The sequence below is a fragment of the Schistocerca piceifrons genome, chromosome 2 (assembly GCF_021461385.2).
Source record: "Schistocerca piceifrons isolate TAMUIC-IGC-003096 chromosome 2, iqSchPice1.1, whole genome shotgun sequence".
Classification (NCBI taxonomy): domain Eukaryota; kingdom Metazoa; phylum Arthropoda; class Insecta; order Orthoptera; family Acrididae; genus Schistocerca; species Schistocerca piceifrons.
Genome location: NC_060139.1, coordinates 400989239 through 401003002, shown reverse-complemented (window position 1 = coordinate 401003002; position 13764 = coordinate 400989239). Strand labels below are relative to the sequence as shown.

The 13764-nt window shown below is 37.4% G+C and overlaps 1 protein-coding gene across 1 annotated transcript in view; it reads left to right on the top strand.

The window, feature by feature from the left end:
* LOC124775053 (serine/threonine-protein kinase ATR) overlaps positions 1-13764 on the top strand; it is a 354997-nt gene that overhangs the window by 280136 nt on the left and 61097 nt on the right. The window contains exons 34-36 of the mRNA XM_047249842.1: positions 3442-3614; positions 8946-9089; positions 11463-11611. Coding sequence (XP_047105798.1) covers positions 3442-3614; positions 8946-9089; positions 11463-11611 — 466 coding nt within the window. The remainder of the gene's footprint in view (positions 1-3441; positions 3615-8945; positions 9090-11462; positions 11612-13764) is intronic.

The window sequence follows — 13764 nt, the reverse complement described above, 5'->3', positions numbered from 1 at the left end:
GAAGGGAAGTAACCCAGGCAGGCGAACAGTCGTATGGCACTGCGGAGAGACTTTTTGAACACCCCGTAGCTGATTAGTGTATAAAACTATTACATGTAGCAAAATGAAAAAATGAATTAAGTGAAAATATCTGTTAGTCTTAGTAACAACACAACAATAATAAAAATATTAATTTGTTGAATGAACCACTTGGTGCTGCTTGCCTGTCTGTATCTGTTTCATTCTTTCTCTTTGTTGTTCCTTATGCTTTTCTTCTCTCCTTTACCTTAAGATTCTTATGTTTTCTAGTAACACTTTAAAGAAAAATTTTCAGTTCTGTATTTGTGTTTCGGGGATGCCATTTGTTCGTAATTCTTGTGGACATGATTTCACCAAAGTGACATAATTTTTCTTTTTCACATCTCCATAAACCTTGGGAAATTTTTAAATTTCTCATCAAGTTTCTTTGTAGATTCCAAGGTATCTTCCTCCATTCATAATATTTGAGTTTAGTGATTTCTTGGTATGATTCTCTCTCTTTTTTGTGGTTGCCACACAAAGAACTTTGGACTTTTACCGTCTTGTAGTTTTATTTTTGTGAGGCTGTCAGCTTTATGTTCTTTAATTTTGCAATGTGGAATTATACATATCTTTAAGTATGTGAACTTTCTTACTTTATTAGTTTGTAACGTAAAATGTTTTATAGTGCTGATGTATCGCTTATAATTAAGATATTTTTCTCCTAACTCATGTAAGGCAAGTTTTAGTTTTAGTTATATATAATTGGTATATTTGATTCATTTTACTACTGTTATTTGACCATTGTGATATATTAATCGTGTGTTTCACAAATAATTTTGTTTTCAAATTAAACAGGGTTTTTATTGTGAGCCCATTTTCTAGTCTAAAAGTTACATCATGGAAACTTTTGTTTTATCTCTTTCTCTAAGTTTGAACTTGTATTTCTTTCTTAGTACCAAGTTTCTCATCATAGTAGTCATGAATAAAATCCTCTCACTTTGGAAGCTGTATCATTTTGTTATGGAACCTAAGCACTCAGAAAATTATCTCTGTCCTCATTGACAGAAACATTTGTTTTTTTATTGCTATAGCTTGTTGATGTTGTTGTGTAGATAACACAAAGTTACTAGTTCCACTGGTTGCCAATTAATTAATCAGATTTAAATTCACTTTGCTTAGCAGTTTGGCGTCCGATTCTTTTCTCGGCCAATAGTCACGTTAATTTTGGGTACCGATTACCACAATCAGCAAGGGTATGGACAGATCACCAGCAAGCATCCTACTGTTGGAGTGAAGAACTCTATTCTCAGTGACATGTTTTTGCATGTAATGCGTCTTGCACAAATAGCTTGATGCATAACAACTGTTTCTGTCAGTACTTGTGCAAATTTTGACAGTAAACCAGTTTGCTAAAGTGTCAGACTATTGATCCAGAAGTATGTTGATCCTATGACTTTTCATGGCATTTAATCTTATTTTGAATTCTCTAAATATTTGCAGTTGTGATAAATACTGATATAGTGTTATTCAAATATCACATTGAACCAATTTGGCTTCCCGCTGTCTTATTCTGTCGGGCTTCAAGTTACTCACATACACAAGGATTGTGAGAATAAAACATTACAAATCTGTTATCAGAGTCATATTGTCCTGATCTACCAGTACTATCTATCCGACTTTCATTCAGCCCAACACTTAATTAGTATGGATTGTTCTGTTCGATGATTTATTATTTCTTACTTAAAAACTAAATAGATATGATTTTTACCTCACACAACTGCCCCCATCCCCAATTGCAAGGTTTGTCTTGTGCATCCCAGCCCCCTCCACCACCACCCTGACCCTTCAACCCTATACTGCCTCCTACTCCCATCTCCATTATTGTTGTGACACCATAACCAGAGATGGAGATAATTCATGTTTCTCTACCGACATATGCAATGTTACTGTTAAGCTTTAAACTTCACTGAAAGAAAGCAAGTGGTCAGATAGTGGCAATTTTCAGTGCCTTGTGTAGTTAACATTAAGATTCTAGATATACTGGAGTGGATACTTTCTCCCAGTTCTACTAAATCTGAACTTTGTGGGATGGAATCTATATCTGGCATGTGGCTGATTTCCGCTACGTACTTATTCTCAAACTAACACCCCCCATCCCACTTTCAGACTGTGTCTTGTGTGTCTCTGACTGCTCTGTTATTATCTGTTACTTTTGCAACATATAAGGTTTCTGAACAATGTCTTCTGCATTTCATTGTTTATTTTCTTTTATTATGCTTTACTATTTTTACTCTGAATATCTTCCTGTTTGATCCATTAGTCTAATTCTTTTAGAAAAGTACTTATGAAGAAAACTTGTGATTCTTTCATCTTCCTGTGTCAAAATGTTTATTGAGTTACGCAGTTCTTACAGTCTAATGAAAGAAAACAGCATCTGGAACAGTTACTATACTTATTATTTTGTTTACTAGTATTTATTTGGTAAACATATCCTCAGATCTAAAAAATGTGATGCAAAGTGCAATTTATCCAAAAGGGTTACCCTGCAGCAGTAGACTGGATAAACTGCACTTTTCTGAACTAGCTTTAGATCTGAAATGGTCTGTTCATCAGACCAATAATCACAGTTATAAGTACAAAGTGTGCCTGGAGGAATGGTCAGTATGCTCCAAAATGCATACCTTAAGAGCTGTCGGCAGTTGTTCAGTAGAAGAGATCTGTTTCACAGTAGTGAAGATGAACAAGTACACATAGCTCTTAAGTTATGCATTTAGAGCCCAAGTTTACTAATTTTTTTTTCCTTGTTTCGGTCCATACTACTGCCTCTCAAAATATGGAAATAAAGAGCTTACAGTATTGAAGATGAAGTAGTACTTTAGCTCTTAAGGTACAAATTTTAGAGCCCATGTTTACTAGGCCTTTTTGCTTTTCAGAATAATTACAATCCCTCCTGGGACACCCTGTATAGTAAGTGATACAGTTTTTTTTTCCGTTATACCAACAGTGGTCACAATTTTCCTAAGACATCATTCTTCAGTTGTTTTTGTACTGGTGATTCCCGTTTCTACGCTATCAAATAAGACAGTACGGTTTTTAAGTACTGGACATCTTTTCAGCATGGGGATTCAGTTTTCCACATAGCCATTCTGGTTTAAGTTTTCCATGATTTTCCTAAATCCTACAAGACAAATGTTCAGATGGCCCCTTTGAAAAGGGCACAATCGGTTTCCTTCCCTCTTCCCAATCTTTACCCAACCAAGCCTGTGTTTGTCTCTTATGGTCTTGTCACTGAAAAGATTTTAAATCCCTGACTGTGTCCCTTCCTTCCTGTAGTTCTTTGGTGGAATATCATCATACGTATTTCTTTTTCATATATCTGAAACATAATGTGGATAAGGTCTATGAATAATAAGGATTTTTATCTATCTCTGTTTTGTTCAGTGAAAGTAACATCAGCTCTACCCCCTTACATGCTGATGACTGCACTGTCACAGCTTATATCAAGAGTGTGTCATCAGAATAGCATGGTGGTGAAACAGCTGAAGACTATAATTATCAGAGTGCTCATCGCATATCCACATTATGTTCTTTGGATGTTGATGGCACCATTAAAGGTAAATTGCATCTTAAAATGTCATATTGTCTGTACCTTTTGACAGTAAAATCTGCATTAGTCATGTGATTGGAGTTATCTGGTACTAACGTTTATGTGTTAATTATTCACTTTGCTCAGAGAGAGAGAGAGAGAGAGAGAGAGAGAGAGAGAGAGAGAGAATGGATGTATGTGCGTATGTAAAAGAGAGGGGAGTGGAGGAGATGGGTAGTGAGAGGTGGAGTATGAAATAGACAGAGAAAGGGGAGATGACAAGATGGACAGAGAGGGGGGGGGGGGGGGGGTAGGAGGAGGTGAACAGACATACAGGGAGAAGGATGAGCTGGATGTATAGAGGTGGAAGATGAGATGGTCAGAGAGAGAGGAGGAGGAGCTGGACTGTGAGGGCAGAGGAGATGGTCTGAGAGAGTGGAAAAAGAGATTGATAGAGAGGGGGAGGAGGAGATGGACAGATAGAATTTAAGGCAGATATGGAATAAGAGGAGGAGGTGGACAAAGTTAGTTGTGAGGAGGTTATGTACTGGGAGGGGGGGGGGGGGGGGGGGAGGTAGGAGGCATGTGGAAGATAGTGATGGGTAGGGAGCAGATGGAAGAGAGAATATGGATGGAGCTAGGTGGAAGAGGGAGAGGGTGTTTGGAGCCAGTCCAAAGAGGGAGAGCGTATGACAAGGCAGAGAGAAGGAGAATGAAAAGATGGACAGGGAGAGGCAGAAGGAGGAGATGGGCAGACAAAAAGGGGGGAAGTAGGAGATGGACAGACAGAGGGAGCAGGAGACATACGGACAAAGAGGAGGGGAATATGGACAGAAAGTGGGGAGGAGGGGATGCATAAAGAGAGGAGGGAGGAGTAGATCAACAAAGAGAGCTGGGATGTGGAGTTGGATAGAGAGAGGGGGAGGAGGAGGTGAACAGAGAGAGGGGGAGAAATAGATGGATGGAGAGAAGATCGATGTTTTAAAAGATGTGTGAGCTGAAGAAGATAGGGGACAAATGGGAAAGCATACGGGATGTGAGGAGGCAGGTGGAAGAGGGAGAAAGCGTGAGGTGAATGAGTGAGACAGTGTGGGGAAGCAGGTGGAAGAGGAACAAATTGTGATGAGGCAGGTGAAAGAGGTACAGGGTGTGGGGAGGCGATCTACCTCCCATAGTGGCAGTGGGTGGAGGGTTTGAAATGGCAGTAACACAGAAGCATAACTCAGGAGCATCTTCAGTAATTTCAACCAAATTGTGTACATACATGACTCAATATTTGTATAACTATTCGTATAACAGTACTGTGGTGGTGTATACCACTGTCTACCATAGGAGTGTCATTGGGGGTGAGAAGATGTGATACATAAAAATATTCAATACTCACCAATATTAGTGTCGAATTCATAGTTTGTGTGGTTGCTAGATTCACTGGTGACAGTCGTGATGATGATTTTTCTCTGTAATGCCTGAAGCAATTTCAACCAATCTTAGCACATGTATCACTTGCTACCTGGAAAAGATAGCCTTGACAGTAAGACATCCCTAGCACACCTACGGCTAAGGGTGAGGGTGAAATAAAAGCATAGCTCTGGAATACATGGAATGACGTAACTAAATTTTATGTACACATGATTTATTAATTTCATAAAAAACACTGTTGGAGTATTACCCTACACTTCTAAAGGTGAAGTGAGGGATGAGAAGAATAAGATATAAAAATGTTTGAAAACAGCCTGTTGGTATTTAGTTAACTTGGAATACATTAAAAGTGTGAAACACAATCTATCTCTCATTTGTGTCATCCAATGTGATAAACAACCTTTTTTTTTAAGAAAAGAATGAATGAATATTAGTGACTGAAGAAATGAGGTAAAATACCTGTGCTATTACAAAAGTTAAAAGTATTTGTTCAATTTGAACACCTAAAATGTTGTTTCATTGTCCACGACTTTTTGCAAACTTGTTATACACAGAAATTTAAAGCTTCCTTAGGATTCAGAAACTTCAGGTGAAATTCACTACAGATGAAATATGTGTAAAAATATCTTGAATAATTGTGACAACAAAAATAATCAATTTTCATTTTTTGAAACTGCATAAGCAAAGAAAAACTACTCACTGAGGTATGGCAAGAGAACACACACATATAAAGGTTAAGAAAATTTGCCTGCTTTCAGAGTCAGTGGCTCATTCTTGTGGCAGAAGGGTTTGAAGGGGAAGGGAGAGGGATGAAGAAAAAGGACTGATGAGCTTCAGGAAATGGGAAGAGTTTGGAAAAGTGGCCAAAAACCCTGGGTCAGGAGAGATTTACAGAACGGAATGAAAAAAATAGTCTTTCCTTTTCATCCTATCTCGTAAGTCTCTCTGACCTGCGTTCTGGAACACCTTTTAAAACTTCCCTCATTTCCTAAATCTCACAAGTCCTTTCCCTTCAACCCTTCTGCCAGGAGGAGGAGCTACTGGCTCCAAAAATAATGCATGTTTCCTTAATCTTAATATGTGTGTGTTTTCGTGCTGCTGCTTGGTGAATAGATTTTTTGTCTATCCAGTCACATTACATTTTCATAAATTGAACAAGTGTGTGTGTGTGTGTGTGTGTGTGTGTGTGTGTGTGTCCCCTCCCCTCCCCTCAAGTGATCTGCCAGAGATGGCGTCACCAAACATGTTCTTTATTCAGTTTCCTAAAAGCAAACAAGACAGCAATACGAAAATTAGAGGTGCAGCAGTAGTAAAGATTGAACCTGAACCAGAGGCTGAGCTGTCTCTTGCACCATCAAGTATGCTATGAGGACAACTGACACTAATTATATCTGGTGGGCTGCTTGAATTTACATACACAATGACCTGATTGTCTAACATCAATGCTAATTAACTTGGAAATGGCAGAAGATATCGAATTTTTTTCTTAAACATTTTTTTTCTCTGCACAAATCTACCCTTCAACACCCTTACAAGCTTTCAGACTGTTTTCTAACCTCCCTGCATATTAAATGTGTTGATTGTTTTTTTTTACTTTTGGCATGTACTACAGTTTGACTGAAGAGAAATATTCTTTTGCTTAAATAGAGCTAGTTCTAAAAATTATGTTGTTGAGTTGGGTAACTGAAAATATATGAAATTTTACATTCATGGAGGCTAAACATGACTTGGGATGTTCTCTATTCACGTTCAAACACAGTTGAATTTATGTCTTCAAATCTCTAAATTCTTTGATAAATATTACCATTAAACATTTAAACTCCCATTATAAAGTGTAGCCACATTGCCACCATTTTGTAGACTGGATAATAATGAGCTAGCTGTACTCTTAAATAAAACTCAAGACAGCAACTCAGATAGTACATAATGACTCTAGGAGCAGTAAGTGAATTGCATGTGTTCACCACAGTTTCTGTTGTGCCTCTGGCTGTATTTGCTACCCACCATGTTACATATTATGATTCTGGTGTTAGGATTTTATTACGTGTAATCCACATCTACATCAATACTCTGCAAATCACATTTAAGTGCTTGGCAGAGGATTCATCGAACCACCTTCACAATTCTCTATTATTCCAATCTCGTATAGCACACAGAAAAAACGAACACCTATATTTTTCCGTACGAGCTCTGATTTCCCTTATTCAGTTCTCCGTATGTAGGTCAGTGTCAAGAAAATGTTTTCGCATTTGGAGGAGAAAATTGATGATTGGAGTTTTGTGAGAAAATTCCTCCACAATGAAAAACGCTTTGTTTTGATGATGTCCATCCCAAATCCTGTATCATTTCAGTAACACTCTCTCCCCTATTTCACGATATTTTAAAATGTGCTGCCCTTCTTTGAACGTTTACGATGTACTCCACAATCCTATCTGGTAAGGATCCCACACCATGCAGCAGTATTCTAAAAGAGGATGGACAAGTGTAGTGTAGGCAGTCTCCTTAGTAGACCTGTTACATTTCCTAAGTTTCCTGCCAATCAAACACAGTCTTTGGTTAGCCTTCCCCACAACTTTTTCTATGTGTATCTTCCAATTTAAGTTGTTTATAATTTAATTCCTAGGTATATAGTTGAATTTATGGCCTTTAGATTTGACTGATTGATCGTGTAACCAAAGTTTAATGGATTCCTTTTAGAACTTATGTGAATGACCTCTCATTTTTCGTTATTTAGGGTCAGTCGCCAATTTTCACACCATACGTATATCTTTTCTAAATTGTTTTCCAATTTATTTTGATCTTCTGATGAATTGACTAGTCGATAAACAACAGCATCATTTGCAAACAACTTTAGATGGCTTCTCAGATTGTCTCCTAAATTGTTTATGTAGATAAGGAACAGCAAAGGGCCTATAACACTACCTTGGGGAACACAGAAATCACTTCTGTTTTACTCGATGACTTGCCATCAGTTACTACAAACTGTGACTTCTCTGACAGGAAATCACAAATCCAGTCACAAAACTGAGACGATATTCCATAGGCATGCAATTTCACTACAAGCCACTTTTATGGTACAGTGTCAAAAGCCTTCTGGAAATCCAGAAATATGGAATCAATTTGAAATCTCTTGTCTATAGCACTCAACACTTTGTGTGAGTAAAGAGCTAGTTGTGTTTCACAAGAACGATGTTTTCTAAATCTGTGTGAACTGTGTGAACATACATGTTATGTATGTATGTAATGTATTTTATATATTATGTAGTGGCTATGACACACATTTGCCATAAGAGTTACAGTACTTTTCTGTAATGTCTAGTTTACCAAAAAAATTTTATGATTTTGATAATACCATTTTAAACCTCCTGGCAGATTAATACTTCATGTCCTAATAGCATTTGAACACGGGAACTTTATGTTTCACAGGCAAGTGTACTACTGAATGAGCTGTCCAAGTACAATTTACAACCTGTTCTGACAACTTCAATTCCACCATTAACCCTTCTGTCTTCCAGAATTCACAGACGTTCTCCCACCGTGGGACTAACACACTGAAAGAAAGGAGAAATAGCTTAACCACAGAATCTAGGGAGTGGTTTCCGGAATGAATTTTCACTCTGCAGTGGAGTGTGTGCTGACTCAAAACTTCCTGGCAGATTAAAACGACTTATGAAACTGGGACTCAAACCTGGGATCAACGAGGGTGGATCATGAGTTGTACTTCAATAGCTCAGTCACAAAAGGCAAAGGTCCCAGGTTCAAGTGTAAGTCCCGCATGCCGTTTTAATCTGTCAGAAGTTTCAAATTGGGACACATTATGCTCCAGAGTGAAAATTCATTCTGGTTGTAAATATCACAATTAGAATTTTGAACTATAAACATTATTAGTTAAGATCCTCTTTAATTTTTGTACTACATTCATACATTTTTCTTTGTACAGTCCAATTACAACGTTCGAGCCAAACGGTGTCATGAAATCCTGCATGATGAGAGCGTCATCCACGCTGGTCTCTCAAAACTCGTCAGTGACTACATTGCACTAACAGATATGCTTATTGACCTCACAAACAAACCTGTTTCTGATGTAAGTTTGAAAATTTGTGTGTATAAGTTAAACTAATCTGTGTTTCAATGTGTTTAACTAAAGTACCTTTTAGGGATATAGCTGCTTATTAATTGTAATAATTAGTTTTAGCAGACAGAAAGATGAAAATCTGTATATTATATTTTTTATCTGGTGTAACTCAGATTTGCTTTTTTCAAAAGTTCAATGACGTATATATTTTAAGATGCTGAATTGTGGTTAAAGGAACAATAATTTGAAGAAACAGGAGTGATACGTGCCCAAGTAATTTTTCAGTGTTCTTTAGTAATTTAAGCAGTTATTTAATCATAGGTATATTGCACAGTGAAACATACACCTAAGCTAGAAAATGCACATGTCGAATTGACTGACATGACATATGAAAATAATTTGTCAGAATTGAATTACTGTGGTGTAGCATATTACTTAAGTAAACTGAGATTAATATGATCAGGGAAGGTAAAGAAGGAAAAGTTAAAATAGATTACTGGAACAGTGGGCACAATGGAAAATCAGGAAGAGATAAAAACTTAAGAATTTTATTAGAGTGGAAGAAGTTGGTATAAAGAAACTGAAAATTTGAAGAAAGAGCACACTGCAAATGTATGTTGGTCTTAAACACTAAAATGGTCCTCCTAATAAATGGCATTGGCTTTGTAGAAAAAATTGTTTCTAAACTTTTGAACCAAATTCAGGAAGACTATTAACATCTTTACTCAGTTTGAGGTCCATTAGAGCAGGTTACTTGGTGTGTTTTTAGAACTGATTAGTATAACCAAATGTTGTTCTGCTTAAGAAAGGAAAGCAGTAGTACAGTTAACCTGCTAATTTATGTTACAAATACTTTTTTCCATCAAATTATTTGTTGCTATTCAAATTATCCATCACTTAAGAAAAGTAATCAATTGTAAGAGAATTTTAGCAGAGCAATGATGACACATTTCATGGAATGAGCCTTGTAATTTTTTCTCTTCTTAAAAGGTGAAGCGAGATGGCACATTAGCTTAAGATATTAGATTTACATCTGAGTAGAGTAGAATTAATTCTGCATCAAGGCACTCAGACTTAGATTAGAGGAGCTGTTTCAATAGAAGTTGGTCGATGATATGCAACTTTGTACTGATACTCACTTGTTTAAGGTCACTACCAACACCAGCTTTCAGAACTGTATGCTACTACACTGACAGTTGTTGAAGCCATATTGTTTCTGTGTTATCATTGCATTGTTGTTATGATCATGTAAAAATGTAATCAACTTTCCAGTATCATAAATGGGATATAGTATTCAAGTGTGTGAAGAACAATAAATCTGCAAACCTAGACAAACTACAAACAGAAGAAACTGAAATGTTTGTACCTGTTACAAAACAGTGGATATTAAATCTTATGAGTACCTTTATTTCAGAATTGCAGATTCCTAAGATATGGCGCAAAACTAATGTAGTACCACTTTTAAGAGCCAGTAGTATCGGAAAACTTTTGTCCACTTTCAGTTCTCTGGCACTTGTATAAGATATTGAAAAGACTGATTCTATATTAAATATCAGAGTATGTTGACAAAAATCTAGTAAAAGAGCAGTCAGGTTTTCACCCAGGAAGGTCTTTCTGTGGACAGATCCTTAATTTGGTTCAATACATTGAGGACGATTCTGAAGGAGATCAGGTTTCAGTGTGGCTTTCATTGCACTTGCAGCATCTTATGATATGGTCAACCACAAAATGATGGTTAGAAAAGTGTATTCAGTCGCAAAGGATTACCACATAACACAGTTCACCCAATGTTTGCTGCAAAACAGGAAATAATTTTTCACTCTGTAAAACATGAAAAGTTGATGGAGGATTCAGAAAAATGGTCTGCCTGAGGGTATTATATCGTCCCTGCTGTTGTATAATATTTATAATAATATTTCGACAAAGACCAACCAATCATCTCTGGAACTAAAACATTTATCTATGCTGATAATACGAGGATTGCTGCCCAAAGTCAAAACTTTGAGGAGGTGGAGACAAAGCTGACAAGAGCTCTCAAAGACATGGGCAACTTCTTTGATGATAACTATCGAAAACCAAATCTTGTGTGTGTGTGTGTGGGGGGGGGGGGGGGAGGGGGGGGGGGCGGCCTGTGGACTGTACCAATGCTTTGTGTTGGACTCAGTTGTGAGTACAATTTCAACATCCAATGAAAATGTACATTACTATCTGACACACATGGCAGTCTGTTCTTGTTCTTGTATAGTATTTTCCATTTTGACTGTGGAGAACTGTTTATCTCTTTTGACAAAACATATAAAAGATATGTAAATATTTTCTGTTGTTAGTTAAAAATGTTTAATTTCTAATATTTGTGATGTGGCCATGTTTGTACTCCTGCAGGCATCAACGACTACAGTAACAGATCTCGTACCACAGCTCAACCAGCTTCTCAGATCACCAAATTTCAGCAGAATCATAGTCCCTACACAGAAGTATTTGAGTTTTGTGCTCCCTTCAAATGGTTCAAAGGAACACAACCCATTTCCAGAGTATGTATCTACATCCAAAGTATGTTTTCTAATATTGTTTTGAAGTTATGCATTAAAAATATCAATAAAATGCAGCAAGTATGACAGGATTATAAGTTGTCACACTCCTGTGACAGAACCTGTGTGACCTTGGCAGTAGCACATCATGTGATGATAATTCTAAACTTATTACTGTCAAATTATATCACTTTGTTCCCATTGATTTCTTAACTGTCCAAAAGTAATCTGAAAGCAGTATGATTTGGTTGGGCAATTCATTAAGTATGTAGTCTTCCCTCTCAAACAATGGAAAATTCAGGATGGAATGTGACAGTATTATGAAAAGGAAAGTTGCCACTCTCTATATAGTGGAGATGCTGAATCACAGATAGGCACAAAAAAAGACTGTCACAAATAAGCCTACGGCCAATAAGGCCCTCGTCAGAAATAGACGACAGATACACACACACGCTCTCACACATCAGTGTCATTATCTGCCAACAAAGGAGTGTACATGATCGCACAAACTTAAAACCATGTAATTAAAAGAGACCAGAAAAAGTGTTATAGACTGTGTGTGAATGGTGTTTGAACGTGTGTGTGTGTGTGTGTGTGTGTGTGTGTGTGTGTGTGTGTGTGTGTGTCGTCTGTTTTTGATGAAGGCTTTCCTGGCTGAAACCCTATTTGTGACAGTTTTTTTGTTATGCCTATCTGCGACTCATTCTTTCTTCTCATTTGATATAGTTAGTGACCCTGCTGTGTGCCAAGTCTTGTGATTTTTACACCTGAAATGCTATAGCTTCTATTAACCACCAGTGGAAGGAATGCATGTAGAATATAAGGACCATATAAGAACTATACATTCATCCCTCTATGTTTTCTATGAAATCAGTCAAAGACACTTACATAACACATATTTCACCACTGCTTTCATCTAATGACTGGCACACCCAAACAATTCAGGAGATATGTTAAGATCAACGTAGATTCAGCAAATGTCATAACCACATTAACACCAATGGTCATTATCTGCCAGCCAAAGAGTGTAAATCATCGCACAAACCGAAAACCATGTAATTAAAAAGACTAGAAAAAGTGTTATAGACTCTCATGTCCAACTATTCAGTAGCCTGTAACTATGATGAAGAAGAGGAATGGTAGGTGCTGATTTGTGTCGGTTATTGGACATCGTTGTGTAAAAAGGATATTAATGCTTTGCCAAAAATCAGAAATACTTTGTTTTGTTTAAAAGTGACCAGATTTGTTTTATTCATATACCCTGCCAGCTGACAAAGTGAGGCACTCAGGTTGTTACTACAAAAAGATAATACAAATTACACCATTGCGATTGTGTAAAGTGTCAGTCACTGTTGAAAGGGCAGTTAGCCCTGACTGCAATTGATGCAATGTGAAGTGTTGGCAGAAGAGCCAACACTGTGTTGCTAGAGGAGGCCGAAATGCACGCTTTTAAGCTCACGCAGATTGGCGTGAGGTCTGGAACAGTTAAGGGAATTAATAGTAGCAAATAAAGTACGTAGTGGATGTAACACTTAACTTTAATCCATAATTGTAGAACATCTCTCGTTACTGTACAAGCTTCACAATATTAATTATCAAATGCTATGGCGCCTTGCTAGGTCGTAGCAAATGACGTAGCTGAAGGCTATGCTAACTATCGTCTCGGCAAATGAGAGCGTAATTGTCAGTGAACCATTGCTATGAACGTCGGCTGTACAACTGGGGCGAGTGCCAGTACGTGTCTCTAGACCTGCCGTGTGGTGGCGCTCGGTCTGCTATCACTGACAGTGGCGACACGTGGGTCCGACGTATACTAATGGACCGCGGCCGATTTAAAGGCTACCACCTAGCAAGTGTGGTGTCTGGCGGTGACACCACACAATGCTCTCTCAAGCTTTCCATATTGTCTAGGAAGAATGTTACACCCTCATGACTGACAACTATTACAGTTTGTCCATAATCGTTATGGTTTTATCACCTTAATTATGGAGTTACAAATTTTTGCAATTTTTTTAAAGAAATGAAAAAGGTAATGTTTATGTCTTACCAATCATTTATTATTAAAATATTTTATAGATTGTAAGGATTTCCTTCCTGAGTAGGTAGTAAATCTGCCTACGAATGATTTCATTGCCTTGCTAAGGTAGGTTTTGCTG